The 17,500-nt window shown below is 43.6% G+C and overlaps 1 protein-coding gene across 1 annotated transcript in view; it reads left to right on the forward strand.

Moving 5' to 3' along the window:
- grin2ba (glutamate receptor, ionotropic, N-methyl D-aspartate 2B, genome duplicate a) overlaps positions 1-17,500 on the forward strand; it is a 127,643-nt gene that overhangs the window by 102,148 nt on the left and 7,995 nt on the right. Inside the window, exon 15 of the mRNA XM_063223868.1 lies at positions 14,512-14,759. Within this exon, the coding sequence (XP_063079938.1) occupies positions 14,512-14,759 (248 nt within the window). The remainder of the gene's footprint in view (positions 1-14,511; positions 14,760-17,500) is intronic.

Here is a 17,500-nt window from a genome sequence, read left to right on the forward strand (position 1 = left end):
CTTCTCTTATCTACGGTATCGCCTGATCACGTTATTTATATCTTATTATATGGTTGTGACGTCATCTGTCGAATGCTCCATTCATTTCAACGGGGCTCCCCAACGTTCGGACGTCTGTTATTTTTCGATAACGGACGGGTTGGTCTATAACAGACCGCTGTCAATGGCAACAAGACTTTTCACTGCTAAAGCGACTTTTCAACAAGACTAATCAGCTGCTGTGATAGACAGCACTTGTCCTGGCTACCGCTGTCAATGGCAACAAGACGTTCACTGCTAAAGCCACTGGCTTGTATACAAGTCAGTGGCTAAAGCGAATGTTTCATATCACTCCGCAGGGGGTCCGGTCTTTTGTCACTCTAATCAGCTGCTGTGATAGACAACACCTGTTGTCCTGGCTACCTAGCTGTTGCCCATAGTTGTATTATTTCTATGGCTGTTGCCTAGCGGTGTTCCACAACGGCAATGTTTTGTTTTGCGCAGCAACAATCTTAACATTAAATAGGTCTAAAGAAATGTCCCCGCCATGTGTGAATCATTTAAGTATATCCATGTAATAAGCGGGTTAACTTTCGGCGAGTCGGTCGCTTTGTGGAATAGCAGCACTTCAGAGAGAACAAGACCCCTCCGCTCCGCGTCGGGGTCTAAAGATTCTCTCTGTCGTGCTGCTATTCCACGGTAGCGACCTTCTCGCCGAACGTTAACCCTTACTTCTACTACTGTCAATGGCTATTACTGTTAAACAGTAACGGTTATACCCACTTAGGGCCCCAAGGCGAACTAAAGACATGGGGCCCTCTTGAATTAGTTTTGCTAGTGTTAAATCTGTCTGGACTGACTGACTGGACTAATTTGGTGGGGCCCCAGGCAATTGCCTACTCAGCCCATTGGTGTAACCGGCTCTGATGGCCAATACTTGTCTGCATTCCAGAACACCCAACCCAATAGCCAACCCTGCAGGTGATGTGTTTTCTTTTCTTTGGCCATCTAGGGATGACCTTAGCCACCAGAGTATACAGACTACCATGATGGAGAGAGATGGAGCTTTGCATAAGATTTAGCAGCCTCTCGTCTCAGGAGTGTTATTGCTGTACGGGGAAGTGCTGCGTCCTAGCTTCTTCTAAGAACCCCAGAAGCCTGCATTGATCACGCTGTAGCACTGGCGGATTGTGCATTAAAAATTAAATAGTTACTTCCCTATTCAGGTTGTCAGAGTATTGTGTGAGTTTTCGTAATGAAATTTAATTTCGTTTAATGGCTAAAGCGGTGGTGCTGTACGTTGATGTATGGTGTTAAATTAAGCCAAAGACCAGATCAGTCGATTATAGAGCATTGTGCTCTGTAAAGATATCCACAAACTGTATAACCCATTGCGAAGTGGGTATACGTTTTGGGAAATAAAGACAATATCTCTAAGTTTAGAAATTACAGCTTTGATGGGATTGGCATTCAGCCACATGAGTTCAGTTAGTTTATGTATGCATTGGGCAAACTGTGTGTTCTTGTTAAAACGGTCTGTACTCCTTTAAGGGGCCCTATGTTGATTTTCCAAGCCCACAACTCATTTATTGAGTTAAACGGCATCTGTTGTATGTAAAAGCTTGGTGAAAGCCGCATTTCACAAATTGTCCTCTTAAAGGAGAATTTCTTTACCGCAGCAACAGTATTTCTTAACTGCCTCAGAACACGTGGAGTTTTCAACATTCCATAGCTTTTGATTCCAGTACATTTTTTCTTAATGCACAAGGCTTTTATATTATAGGGAGCATGTTTCAAGATGGCTTATTATTGTCTTGTATACTGTATTGTACAATTGTACTTTTAGATGATTTATATGTTTTATTAGAGTAGGTAGCCTGATCAGGGACTGAGGTTGCAAATTAGCTATCTAGCTATAAACCTTCCATGTATTCACATCTGCAAGTTGTGTCATGGCTCTGCCATGTCATGTTTGTAACAATGTGCACTGCATTGTCCCTGCCGAATAAGCTACAAATAAAAAATAAAAAAAATAAAATAAAGTATACGTCACGGTGTACTGTATGTAATGTTTTTATGGGTCAATGATGCTTTATAGTAGCAGACTCAGGTGGCACAACAACAGCCCATGAATTAATGAATGATTCGTAAGTAATGTACAAACAATGAATATGTGTCTTACTCTTAGATAATTCAGAAATGTTTTTTGTTAATCATTTAATCTATACAATAGTGCCATTAGCTATGGTTACACCACCCTGACACCTGCTATACAAATTCTCCATTGATCCTTATGGTGATATTCACTGATATAGGTTGTGGGTTGTTTCTCCATTGATCCTTATGGTGATATTCACTGATATAGGTTGTGGGTTGTTTCTCCATTGATCCTTATGGTGATATTCACTGATATAGGTTGTGGGTTGTTTCTCCATTGATCCTTATGGTGATATTCACTGATATAGGTTGTGGGTTGTTTCTCCATTGATCCTTATGGTGATATTCACTGATATAGGTTGTGGGTTGTTTCTCCATTGATCCTTATGGTGATATTCACTGATATAGGTTGTGGGTTGTTTCTCCATTTCTGTACCCTCACTCCATTTGAGTGGGGATCTTATCATGCCGTCTTACCCCGCAAACACACCTGAAGACACCAAAGCTACAAAGAGTCGCTGGACGTGTGTGTGTTCATAGCAGGAGTGATAGAAGCGACAGAAAATGCTCGTTAAAAGCAGAATGCAAACATTCCGACATTCCAATTGACTGCGGCGGCTACCACCGAACTGTGTCATAGCTAATTAGCATAATATTTGCTGACGTTCAACTACAAACTCTTGTTCAAGTCGCTGAAATCACCTCTTTTCGCCCAAATCGCTTTTGTCTCTTCTGTCGCTAGCTCCTCCAAACAAGGTAATTTTACTTCCATCACTTCTGGTGCCTTCGTGCCATTAAAAAGGCTCCTTCCAGAGTCCACCGCAAGTGTGCAGCTGTTTTTCTCTGCTTTGCTGGCAATGTTGTGTCTGGCTATCATGATTAGGCTGTGACCTACAGTACATATTTGTGGATTGTTGTGATTCGACACCGGTGTGTTACAGTATTGATTTGAGAGACATTGATGCGTTTGGCCATTGTTGTGGCTGGACATTGACGTGATTTGGCTATTGTTTTGATTGGCTATCACCGTGTATGGCTATTGTCTTCATTGGACACTTGGTTGTACTGAATATTTGCTTCCCTCTACTGCTTTCTTCACACTAATGGGCTGAGGAGCGTTTGGGCTTGCTCCAGATATATCTTTCCAGGATCGTGGTCCTGGGGCACTTAGCAGCCAAGAGTAGTGTCCTAGTTAGGGTGCCAGAGACGGAGCCTGTTGTGTGTGTGTGTGTGAGAGAGAGAGAGAGAGAGAGAGAGAGAGAGAGAGAGAGAGAGAGAGAGAGAGAGAGAGAGAGAGAGAGACCTGTTGTGTTCCTGGACTCGTGTGGACCAGGGAGGGAATATGGGTCAGGGTGAGGAGGTGTCGGTTCCCTAGGGACAGACAATCAGATTGTGTGTGTGTGTGTGTGTGTCCGAGAAAGCGAGAGAACAAGAGTTTGTTCACCTTTGTTTTTGTCTGTGTTTTTCCTCTTCTGTCTCTTCCCTGTTTGTCTACAAGTATTCCCCTCTACACATCTAGGAATCAAATAAGATTCAAGAATTTGTGTTGGACATCTCTTGAGTGTGTGTGCGTGTGTGTGCGTGTGTGCGTGTGTGTGTGTGTGTGTGTGTGTGTGTGTGTGTGTGTGTTCTGGCGCGTGGTTACATTCTCATGCATAAAATGGGTCATCAAGTGGTACTGATGGTGAGCTAGTCAGTCCCTGGCCCCTAACTCTCTCTCTCTCTCTCTCTCTCTCTCTCTCTCTCTCTCTCTCTCTCTCTCTCTCTCTCTCTCTCTCTCTCTCTAAATCCCTCTCTCCCTGGATTTCAATGTCATTTTGACACGCTCCAACATGTAGTCCTCCCCGCTATGGCCTACTTTCCTCCTTCTACGCCCCAAACCGGGCTTCTGCTCTCTCTATCTCTCGATCTCTCTCTCTCCCGAGCCAGGACGGAGAAGGGAGACCAACTGGCCCTTACTGACTTCCAACTGCAACAACTGCAACCAACTGGACAACAGGCCCAGACAGGCAGGGATGCAGGCAGGCGTGTCGTGATAACGCCTAGAGACAGGCGTCTCACTCCGGGAGAAAGAAAGCAATGCAATGTGATGGGTGTTTGTGCTGTGGAGGTTGGAGGCTGGTGGCCAGCATCGCTTCACTCAACTCACTCGGGCGGGAAAGAAAGCGATGTGATGGAGTGGGGCGGGGTTAGTGGCTCTTTTGTCCTGCGGAAGCTGGAAGCCGGTGGTCAGTCTCCCTGAACCAGGCCCTTAACCCAGCCTCACTTTGCCCGCTTCACTCTGGGGCAAAGAAAACAGTGCAGTGCGATACGAGTCATGTGATGGGTGTTTGTGTTGTGGAGGTTGGAGGCTGGTAGTGTGGGTCCAGGTCAGGATCCCTTAGCCGGGCGCTTACCCCAGCATCACTTCTTTTGCCACACTCTCAGGGGAAGAAAAGGGGGTGCAAGGGATGTATGGGTGTATGGGCCAATGGGCCTATGTGCATAAGCAGGCTACCGAGGCACTTGCCCAGGCATCGGTTCCCTGCTTCCCCCTTCTCCCCCCTGCTCCTACTCCCGCTGCTGCTCCAACAGCCCTGTGGCGAGCCCGCGGGCCTGTCAGTCACATGGGCTGCAGTGCGAGGCGTCCGGGCCTGTTTAGACAACAGTGACGTGCTGCACCGCACTGGGCCGGTTGGACACCATGATTAATTAATGCCAGTCCCGCTCCCCGAGTGGGTTGGCCGTGTGTACGGGGATGTGGAATGAGTGTGAGGTGACCCAGTAAGTGATGCGTGTGTGTGTGTGTGTGCGCGTGTGTGTGCGTGTGTGTGTGCGTGTGTGTGTGCGTGTGTGTATGCGTGTGTGTGTGTGTGTGCGTGTGTGTGCATGTATAAGTGTGTGTTTGTGCGCGCGCAAGTGTGTGACGGTGCATGCCTGCGTGTGTGTGTGTGAGAGAGAGAGATAGAGAGAGAGAGAGATAGGGTTTGCATGTGTTTGTGTGTGTGTCTGCAAGCGTGTGTGCACGTTTGTGTGTGTGTTTGTCTCTCTCTCTCTCTCTGTATCGTTCAGAGAGACAGAGAGAGAGAGAACTAAGTCTCAAATGAATTGCTTAAGTAGATGGTAGGCCGAGTGAGTGTATGGGGGGGCGTGTGTCTGACATGTCACTAGGGAATGATGTGTGTGTGTAGGGATGTGTGTGCTTTGCATGCATATGTGTGTAAGTGTGGGCTGTGTGTGTGTGTGTGTGTGTGCGCGCTGTGTGTGCGCGCGCTGTGTGTGTGCGCGCACTGTGTGTGTGTGTACGCTGTGTGCTGTGTGTACGCTGTGTGCTGTGCGTGTGTGGTTGCCACAGATATCCTTGTGTGATCCCTCTCTGTAATGTGATCTAATGTCTATGGAGAGCACTAAAAGCACATGGAAAGTGGCCCAGAGCCCACACGTCTCTCTCTCTCTCTCTCTCTCTCTCTCTCTCTCTCTCTCTCTCTCTCTCTCTCTCTCTCTCTCTCTCTCTCTCTCTCTCTCTCTCTCACATGATGCAGCTCTTGACGTCTTGACATGCACATGAACAAGACATATCGTGTCGGTCTACCCAGATCCCAGACATCTTAAACGCAGCAGGAGTCCTTGTCACCTCTCGTCTCGTCTGTTGGTGTACCTCTAAGCGGAGGCCATGGTGGATTTATTTATACTCCCTACCTTTGTCTGTCTGTCCGCTCTGCCCCATTTTTGCCCCAACCTCTTTTGTGCTCTTGTCCTCGTACAGCGCTGGCCTACTACCACGACTCTTAGCCCTCGCTTTTCAAAACATCACGTCATGATGACGGCCTGGGATGCGTTGTCCAAGATTTCTTAAGCAGTACTTAAGCCTAAGTAGGACTTAAGTATGAGGGGCCGCGTTGGCAGTATATCGGAAATAGCTCTCACATCATCACTAAAGGTTTATTCATAAAATATTTTGCCACGCACATGCACTTTGCACAAGCATTTAATTTACAAATGGGAGAAAAAATATTGTATGTAGGCCTATAAAATGATTGTAGTATATATAAACTTTTAGTGATGTGATTTACTGCCTAGGGAGCACCTCATACTTAAGTACTACCCTTCAGTCCAGAAAACAACCACATGATATGAGGTGGTAGTTCCAAGCTTCAAATCATTATTATTTTTTTGAACCTATTAGCTATTGTTCTATTTAGAATGTAGGTAAATGTGGCAAAATCAAACTAAAAATAAAAAAACATGGTTTGTATCGAACCGTGGGTCCAAAATCATGACAAGAACCGAATGTTGAGTTGGGTGTATTGCTACAGCCCTTGTGCCAACTCTTGGTGCCTGTTGTTGTGTATTGTTGGATTTCAGACATTTTGTTCCAAACGTTGTAAACCCATTTCAAAATCATTTTCCAAACTAACTATGTGTTGACTAAAATCCAGCGTGTTCTTTTTAAAGAGTCAGAGAGCATGGTGTCCAATTCTTGATTTTAGCGGGTTTATTTATCCAAAGCATCTGGCATGAAGTTACAAATAATTAAAGCATTTTTGCATTCTGTTCTCCTGTGACCTCTTCCTAACAGCAACAATCAAGATCATTCTGTCTTTCCCTGGAGTATCTGCCTTTTTGTAGTAGCGAGTAACCATCCCCCGTCTGTCTCCAAGCTGTGGGGGCTTCCATTGTCTCCAGGTAGATCTAGCCCCTTTGGCCAGACCTCCTGAGGTGTTTCTTGATCACACAGAGAAATTGGGTTGGGTGTGGCAAGTTAAAACCTTTCGCAAAAATATACAGCATATGATCATGACCCTTATTAAACATTCTCAATGTCAATTTACAAAAATGTATGCCAATATATTTTCAATTCCCTCTCTTGATTCGATTCAACATCGAATCACAAAAAAATATCTTAGCATGTCCATCTGCCATGTCTTTATCTGAAATGCAATCGAACGGCTATCACTTGGGTTATGGTTGGAGATTCATAGGCCTACCCATAGTAGCCTATAGGTATTGAAATGCAAAAATTCTGTTCAACCCAAAACAACAGTTCAAAAATAAACAACCAAACCTAAAAGAAGAATACAAAACAAGAACTAAAAATGCAGTCAATATATTGGCACCCCTTTTTCTCTGGAGTCCTTCTCTTCAACTGAAAAAATATCGTGGCAACATCATAAAAATAGAAATGTTCTTTTTGGCCCCCGAGAGTGTCAGCTATGGTGAAGTGCTTCTCAATAGTATGTTAAACTCTTTAATAGTAATGATAAGCCCAAAGAAAGAAAGAAAGAAAGAAAGAAAGACGAATAAAAGAAAAATTCAAAATTGTTCCAAAATTGCATTTTCATCGCATCACCCAGAGAGTTATAAAGAAAATCCACAACAAAAACCTGGAATAAAAGAAAATGTTTGCGCACCATTTCTCATGTCAGACCCTGCCCAACTTTTATGTCACACTTTCCATGGGTTGAGAAACCATAAAAACGTAAAAACCATAAACCATAAAAAAAAAACATATGCATTTCTGAAACAACAGCAAAAAAATTCAATTTCAGCCCTTTGCCTCTTTACTAATCTAAATTCATAAATCAACTTTCAACTTCCAAAATTATAGTAAGGAAAAAAATCTGAATTCTTAGAAGGGGGAATATTACTTCTCTTAGAAAGCTAAAGATACAGTCAATGACATGTCCCTTATTCATCCACCATTGACAATGAAAATAAACTCTCCCTCTCTTTAATCTGTATGGCACAGCCAAACAGATTAATCTTTAAAATAGTGGAGGTGTGTGCCAAAGTTTATGTAAATTATCCCTTCAACAAGCAGAGTGCACCCCCTTGTTTCCAACTCTAGGACTTTGTCGTCCCATATCATAGATCGAACCAGCGTAGTTCTTTGTGTCCCGTCATGGACACCATACAGTACTTTGCTCAATGTCCTGGCAGAGAACCACAGTTCTCCCATCTGACTCCGTATAAATCTCCTTGGATTTCTCAACGTTTGCAACTGCCAGACAATAGAGAGCACGTACTTTACTTCATGACACCTGGTTTCCTCCAAGTTGACCGCTGATTGATCACATGGTTGCACTCTGTTGAGATTCTGTATCAATTTAAACTATGGCACCTCACCGCCTCTGGGTTCTGAGCCCAAATTTTTGGAAATAAAATTAGAACTGGGGGATGAACTTGGAAGACGGCAAAGTCTGTACAATAGCTGTTTAATTAAAGTTTCATGTTAAAATGGCATTGTTTATGACTTATCGCTGAATATTACTTTTTATAACTTTTTAGTTTTCTTAAAAACCCATATCAATTACCCATATCATAACTTACCTAACCAAAGTGAGTTTTCTTGTTTAATAAAAACAAAATGTATAAAGGGAAAATTGGTGAAGTAAACTAAAGAAATAAAGCACTGTTTAAAGTAACCCAAAACGATGAAAATATAGTCATGGAAACTATAAACTAGAAATCTTATGAAGCTTGTTTTAATATAGTATGTCTAACTCCTGCATTTTGATGGAACATATCAAAATACAGTCCTCTTTTCCTGAAAGAAGAACAAGTTGTAAAAAAGAAAGCCACCTTTCTAAAAAGCTGAAACTTATTCATTTGTAACCCAAATAGTAAATAAAATGTTGAAAAATATCCATTTGAAACCCAAATAGTAAATAAAAATGTATCTTAATTCAAAACCAAACTCTTTGTTAACCAAAAAGAGAAAGAAAGACCCATCAGTTTTTTTTGAAGAAAGGAAAACACCGCTTATTAAAAGAAAAATGCTCACAAAGAGGTTCAAATTGATTCATTTGAAAACCAAATCGAGACGTAAAATGAAAGCATTATCAAAACCAACTTGAAGAAACCGAATGAATAAACTCAATTCAATAAATGAAACAACCCAAAAAAATTGTAAAATAAATGTCATGACGTCACTGTAAGTAGGCCTCTGTTAAATTGCCATATTAACCATGTTCTTCTCATTTTTTTTTTTTCAACCTTTGCACGTGCACTCTCAATTTTTTACATGAACACACATAACACAGAGACAGACATAGGGCCCATTGACATACAATGACAAGACACACAAGGAATACATATATGTTAGTCTCCTGTTCTTGGGGAAAAAAGGGAATGAAACCTGTACGTTAACCTGTAGATTAAATCAAATTCACATATAGCATACAAAACAAGAGATATGTTCACATTCCCCAATGTGTCTCGGTCCCCTGGTTTCACTCCATGGTCATGTTCCTGAAAGGACTAAATGATTAAGGCAATTCACAGTATATTCCTCTCTAGGTGTCGACTCCCAATCTCATTGTCTCCAGACATCCTGAAGGGATTAGGTCAACAACGAGCTTTGCACAACAGGCAACCGTATCCTGTTATCGTCTCCTAAGAAGAAAAAAAATGGACAATTAGTTAATCTTCACTTAATTAAATCACACGAAACCAGGTCGATTAAATGCAACTTAATCCTTTTCCAAAACAAATTGTATGATTTTTCCAAACCTGAATGAATTAAAATTATTGCTAAAAACTAATCTATATTGATATCCAAAATTTGAAAACCTTGCCTATTTCATACAATTCTTTTATCACCCCAGTGTCAGTCAGGTTTCTGCTCCACCTCTAATGAATACGGCCAATTCCCCAGGGTGTCAAAGGACCCCAGGGTGTCGACGCCCCCCAAGGCATGCCCACACCCAAATTCTGAAACCCTGATCCATGGTGTGGCGAGGGCTTTGACTTGTGCCCAAAAATCATAGTCGAAGTTCGTTTCTAAATGAAAAACGATATTCGAATATATTCGAATATTTATCCATATTTTTTACCATTAAAATTGCCACAGTTAGACCTGATATCAAGCTGAAGTTGTTCTTTCCCCCAGTCAGTGACTAGTAAAAGGCTATTCCAACCAGAGATGTAGCCTAATGGCCCATTAACAACATGCATTCAAACAGCCATTATTGTTTAGCGATCGTTCAGCACTTATTAAGAAGACGGTACTTAGAGGTGTGAATGCAGATTAAAACATGGCAAAGCTAGCAGCCATGTCAAACTTGTAGCCCAAGTTAAAATTTGAATTGGATCATATGGGAATCATGAGAGTTGAGCACACAGCACCAATATCAACACATATTTATTTATATTCTATCACTAATGACGGAAATTTGTGTAATGTGCTTGTAGGTCTAGGTAAGATGACTGCTCTTGTTTCAAAACGAACATTACACAAACTAGCAGTGCGCTAAAAACATGCTAAAAGCATGCTAACAAAACCATCCCCTGGAGTCTGCCTGATCTGACACCCAGACCAACGAAGCTAATTTGGTCAAAATCCAAAAAACAAGAAGTTATTATCTTACTCTTGGCGTAATCACAGGTACTTGTGGGTTGAATCACATAATTCCAGAAACTCGTCAACAACTCCAGAAAGTAATGTGATGATGCTTTGTTTATATAGCCATTCACTTGAATGGAACTCTGCTTATTATGCGGACACTGGGGGAGACTGCCTGCCGCAAGTGTCCTGCTACGGAACACAGAGAGATGAGCCACGCACGCGACTCTCCTCAACACAGCTGTAGTGATTAACCAGCCATGGAAAAAATAAATTGAGACTGTGAATTGCGATGTTTACAAGGAAATAATTTTAATCAATACCAATGAAATACCCAAAAAATCAATACCCATGTCAGATTCGAATATTAATGGCCAATTAATATTCGTTCGAATGTCTCGAATTTTCTTAACATTCGACTTATATTCGAATATCGAATATCGAAGTCAAAGGCTTAGGTTGTGGTAATAGGTACGCTTGCTGTGGGGCGTACCCATAACCCCTTCTATATTGATTTGGGACGTTTGGGATCCCTCTCCACTGCACTTTGGGGCACATTCTCTTCCAATGACCCAACTCACCACAGCCATGGCATTTGTCCCATGACCTACGCCAACCAGTCCTATGCCTCCTGCCCAATTCCCCTGGGCCTCTTTTCGCTTGCTGGAGGCTCTTTTGAACCATTTGATACTCAGATTTATTTTTTGTGTCACCCACTCTGTTGCGAGCCTCCTCTAACTGCAGTTTCAATAGTTCCAGTCGTGCTGCTTCTGTCTCCTCTTTTGCCTCCTGCTCCTTAGTTTGTTGTATCTTCATGTGATGTTTCAAGTGCCTTTCCCATTGGTCAGTGGTGCACCCTGCCAGGTCCGGGTTGTCCTCCATGGCCTTTCGAACTGTTTTGGGTACGCTTCCCATGATGGCTTTTCTGAATTGCAATGTCTGCCACTGTCCAGAGCCAGGGTGACACCCTGCTCTATCAGTCCAAATGTCCTTGCACCTGATCAGAAATTCTGATATGTCTTCATTTTCTTTCATGGTGAATGTGTGTGTGTGTGTGGTCCCTGTAGGAACAGGAAACTTTGCTCGCATAGCTCCTCCCAACTGTGTAGCATGAGAAGTGAATGATTCTGAATCCGCCAAATTGGTTGTACCTGCAATGGTCTCTATCTGCATAACATCAAAGTTGGTCACTTGTTTCTCCAATATTGCTCTCCAATCTCCAATAGCAAGCTTGTGACCCAAAGTGAGTTGAAAAAACTTGCTCATCCATGCCCCTCCCCCTTCTGACGGAGGGGGCATTTTTTCAACGATGCAGTTCATGTCAGTGAAGGAGAATGGTTTGTATCTCTCTCCCCCCTGGGGGTCTTTGCATATCAATGGCAACATGTTCTGAGGCACAGGTAGTGGTGACTCCACTGTGTCTCTGCTTTTTGTCTTTCTCGTTTCACAACATGCCCCTGTCTCCACTTTTGAGTGCAATTTGCTCCTTCCATTTCCTGTCTCTCTTTCCACTGTCTTTTGACACTGCTGTGATAATTTAGTAGGAGTTTGTTTCACTTCTTCCAAGACATTTGCAAAGTATGATGCTGGTGCGGGTGGCAGAGATACTGAGGTGGGTCTGTTTTGTATCAACAAGTGTTGATTCTCCGGGCATGTCTCCGATTGTGTCTGTGCAAATTTTAAAGCTGCGCTGGCTAATGACATATTATGGAGGCAACTCCTTTTGTACTCTAATTGTTCCTTCTCCCTTTTCCAGTTATCTCTGAAAGAGAACCTGGACTGCTTCCTGTTTTTTTCATGTTCCTCCAACTGAATTTGGGCACACTGTACTGCTTTGATGAGATGTGGCAACAGGTCACGCTTTTCAGTATCTCTTGGCACATACTTTTGTCTCCTCAACTCCTCCCAAATTTTGTCATACTTTTCTCCAGTTCCTTTCCTTTCCTTTTCAATCGATGCAGCCATAAGCTGTTGTTTTATGGCCTCCCATTGACCCTTCACAGTGGATGTTAGCACTGGAGGTAATCCTCTGAAGTCACCCTTTCCTCCAAGGTCCATTATGTTTCTGTCTTAACTCCTCCTTTACTGCTAAACTCCTTGAGCTTAGTTAGTTAAAATTAATTATTTCAATGATTAACTTTCAACGGAGACTGCTATTCAATTCACATAGAAATAGGTAACATTCACACTGTAACTACCAAATTCCACTCTTAACTAAACATCCGATGAAATCTCTCATGGTCAACCTTCCCACAATGCAGTTGTAAGCTTAACAATCATACCAACACATTCAACGAGGCCCACACTTCAAGCACCATTTTCCCCAGCTATAAACACTCCAATAAATAACCAGCAATGCAATATTCCCAACCAATGCTACCACAATACTTCCCCAGCAACGTAACTCAGAGCAATGTAATCTCAACACAGTACAGTATCCACACAACAATCAGCCAATAATATATGTGCCATCCATTATATCCACAAAATATGGGCCCCTCTGCCCAGCCATAATGATTGTCCGTATTTTTTTTTTGCATGACCTTTGCCTTAAGCCAGTATTCCATATTTATTTCTTGTGCACTTTAACCTTAATGCTTTAACCATTTGTTTAGACATGCCTACAGTAGGGTGACAACAATAAAACCTTGATCTGCCCAATAACAGTACTTAGATAAATCATTGGTCTGCTTACCATTTGATTACACATTGTAGCGGCTGTTAGTTGTTGTCACCCAACTGCCCCTTCGTCCATTTCTTGTCTTTTTGTCCACCAGCTCTCCTTCTTTATCACAAGTCGTGGTCACCAATTGTTGGATTTTAGCCATTTTGTTCCAAACGTTGTAAACCCATTTCAAAATCATTTTCCAAACTTACTATGTGTTGGCTAGAATCCAGCGTGTTCTTTTTAAAGAGTCAGAGAGCATGGTGTCCAATTCTTGATTTTAGCGGGTTTATTTATCCAAAGCATCTGGCATGAAGTTACAAATAATTAAAGCATTTTTGCATTCTGTTCTCCTGTGACCTCTTCCTAACAGCAACAATCAAGATCATTCTGTCTTTCCCTGGAGTATCTGCCTTTTTGTAGTAGCGAGTAACCATCCCCCGTCTGTCTCCAAGCTGTGGGGGCTTCCATTGTCTCCAGGTAGATCTAGCCCCTTTGGCCAGACCTCCTGAGGTGTTTCTTGATCACACAGAGAAATTGGGTTGGGTGTGGCAAGTTAAAACCTTTCGCAAAAATATACAGCATATGATCATGACCCTTATTAAACATTCTCAATGTCAGTTTACAAAAATGTATGCCAATATATCTTCAGTATTTGTGCTGTCCTGATGGGACGGGCTGATAGCCCATTTAAAATGTTAGAGTTAGAGTGACTTTCTTATTCAGTGTGTGCTCAGCGTGTGCCTGCCTTCACTTGGGGTTGTCGGTTGTTCTCCTGTACAGCGAACTCCTGACTTTGCATATTGAGCTCAATTGAGTTGAGGGGTCTCACACAGGCGAGTGCACATGTGCGTGCACACACACACACACACACACACACACACACACACACACACACACACACACACACACACACACACACACACACACACACACACACACACACACACACACACACACACACACACACACACACACACACACACACCACTTCTTTAGAACTGTTGCCAGCAGGTACACTGGGCATATTCCCTTGTATGAAATTGCAAACCTATACAGAATTGCGGAGAAGGGCACACCCACAAATCAACCCATTCACCCTCCCTGAAACACGCAGGCACGCAGGCAGGCAGGCAGGCAGGCAGGCAGGCACACACATACACACACACTCACACACAGAGTCTCTCTCTCTCTCTCTCTCTCTCTCTCTCTCTCTCTCTCTCTCTCTCTCTCTCTCTCTCTCTCTCCTATCCTCCTCTCCATTCTCACATTTTCCTCTGTTTTTGTGCTGTATCCCTTTCTCTCTCTCTCTCCCTCTTTCTCCCTCTCTATCTCTCCCTCTTTCTCCCTCTCACTCCCTCTCTCTCTCTCCTCTCTCTGGTGGCAGGTGACATGGAGGAGTTTGAGGCCCTGTGGCTGACGGGCATCTGCCACCACGAGAAGAACGAGGTGATGAGCTCCCAGCTGGATGTAGACAACATGGCGGGCGTCTTCTACATGCTGGCGGCGGCCATGGTGCTGTCTCTTCTCACCTTCATCGCCGAGCACGTCTTCTACTGGCAGATGCGCTTCTGCTTCATGGACGGCAGCTGCGGCATGGACGGCAGGCCCGGATTCACCTTCGCCATCAGCAGGGTGAGACACACATGCACACACGCACACACGCACATACAGTACATACAGTGTGTACACACTTAAACGCACGCACGCACACACACACACACACACACACACACACACACACACACACACACACACACACACACACACACACACACACACACACACACACACACACACACACACACACACACGTCTGCAACGGTAAGCCCGGCCTCACCTTCACTATCAACACATTATCTCACAGACGCACACGCACACACACACACACACACACACACACACACACACACACACACACACACACACACACACACACACACACACACACGACTCAAATATACATAGGTATACAAATAAAAATGGGCTGGTTAGGGAGTTGGTTTTCCAATCAGGAGGTTGCAGGTTCGAATCACAGCTAACCTCTCCTTGCACCTCCATCTATGGCTGAAGTAGATTTGAGCAAGGCACCAGGACTGTAACTAACACCCTGAGAAACAATAACTAATTTGCTTTGTATAAAAGCGTCAGCTAAGTGTAATGTAATGTAATGTAATGTAATGCATAAAATGCTATATACAAGATTCAGATATCTTCAACTCCAAGAGACACACAGCAGGGGAATATGCAAATTCATATGCAAGGATATTTTTTTGCAAAGATTTTCCTTCAGGTAGATTTAGAGATTCCGTTCAGAATGGTGGCTGGGAAATCAGACTTTAAGCATTCACACACCCTGCATATGCAAGATTTACATGTAGATTTACATGTAAAAAGCATGCCGACAATCTGGCAGCGGTGGTGACAAGGGCAAAGCGAATGTCACCCCACAGTTAACCAAGCAGAACAAATGACATCATCTGTAATGAAAGTGAGGTGCCTTGGTAGAAAGGGCAAACGTTCAAGTCTATAAACCCAAGCTGTAAAAATATACATGCAGGACATTTCATTTTTCATCCTACAGGTTGAAAGATTAATTCTGTTACAGGTTGACAGCTTACAAATGAGCCGATGCCAATTCGCCGTGCAGGCGGCACACAAAGAAACATTGTTTACCCAGCTCTTATGCTGCTCAATGACTCTGAGCTGGCTGCTCTCTCCAGCCAGGGGCGGCGATAGGCATTGGCAGACAAGGCTGTCGCCTAGGGCACCACATGTCTTGGGGGCGCCATAGTAACGCCTGAAAATCCTCACAAAAGTAAAATGTCAAGTTACATAAAGGATTAAACTTTACGTTGACACTGATTATTTATGGGCACTCAGTATATGTACTATACATAGATCATCTGTGCTCGAGCAGATGAACAACGCTATGTTTGCAGCTGCTAAATTCTAAATGCACAAAGTGGAAAGGGGGTGCTCGCCTAGGGCACCAAAATGACTTGAACCGGCCCTGCCTCCAGCTTCCATTTCCAATTCAAAAGAGCCATGAATACAATTTGTCCAGTAAGAACCAGTATCAGGAGTCTCTCTCTGTTTGTTTTCCCCTGCCTTTGTGTCCACAAAGCGAAAGCTAGCCAAGCATACGGTCTCAGGTGGCCAACCAGAGCCAAAACCCTGAGTGCAAAGCCCACTTTCATCCCCCACCATCAAACCCCGCTCTGCTTTTTAAAGCCCTCTCAGTTTGGATCCCTGCACCACAATTTCGCATCGGGGGGTAAATATTTACAAAATCTTGAGCCAAAATCAATGTCTTAACTTCACAAAAATAAGTCTGAGGGGACAGGAGAGGTAGATTCGTTCGCCCCTTGTTGGACCAAAGTCACCTCCAGGTATTTTGATTTGCATTCCAATTGTTTTGTTGCGGCGGTGGAGGAGAAGATGGCACAGTGGACTGGAGGCAGCACTGTCCCCCCCATCTGTCTCTCTCTCTCTCTCTCTCTCCCTTGCTCTTTCTCTCTCTCTCTCTCTCTCTCTCTCTCTCTCTCTCTCTCTCTCTCTCTCTCTCTCTCTATCTCTCTCTCTCTCGTTCCACCTCTCTCTCCCTCGCTCTTTCTCGGAGCGGCTGGTGGTAGCCGTCTTTCTCTTGAACTGGAGGCAGCACTTGCTCCTCTCTCTTCACTCTCTCTCTCGCTCTCTCGTTCCACCTCTCTCTCCCTCGCTCTTCCTCGTAGTGGCTGGTGAAGGTGAAATGTCTGCCTGCAGTGGAAGCCACATGGCTTATTTACCGCTTCGCCACACGCCGACGACTCATTCAAGTCTGCCCCAAACATGCCCCCCAAACCCCCCCCCCGCCGCCAAGCACAAAACACTCCAACTATACAGCAGCCACCAGAGCGGAAAAGTGCACTGTCCCATCCCATAATACGCCTCTCTCTTTGCACAGCACCGGGATACCAAAAACATATAATGACATCCTCTAATGTTTACTAAATTATGGTGATTTTTATAATTGTTTAGCCCTGTGCAACCACACAACAACCTGAGGGGGTAATGAGCTCTTAATTTGAAAACACTTCGGGATTCGCTTCTCACTCACAATTCAAGTCGTTTCAACTCAACCTGTGAAATGTATTTGCTCACAGCGGGGCCGGCTGCAGTATAACAGAACAGCAGCTCTACCACGTGACATAATTTACGCAAGTGCACACACTTTCGTTTTCAAAAGAAACACTTGGTTTTATTTGAACTATAGTAGAAACTGCAGGTTTTTTCCTTCATTTTTTTCTCCTCAGTCTGCATCCATAGTAGTGGGACGTTTTGCTGACGCTGTGATAATAGTGACATAGTGCCAGAACCTCACTAGTGTGAGAATG

Source organism: Engraulis encrasicolus, chromosome 2, assembly GCF_034702125.1.
Source record: "Engraulis encrasicolus isolate BLACKSEA-1 chromosome 2, IST_EnEncr_1.0, whole genome shotgun sequence".
Lineage (NCBI taxonomy): Eukaryota > Metazoa > Chordata > Actinopteri > Clupeiformes > Engraulidae > Engraulis > Engraulis encrasicolus.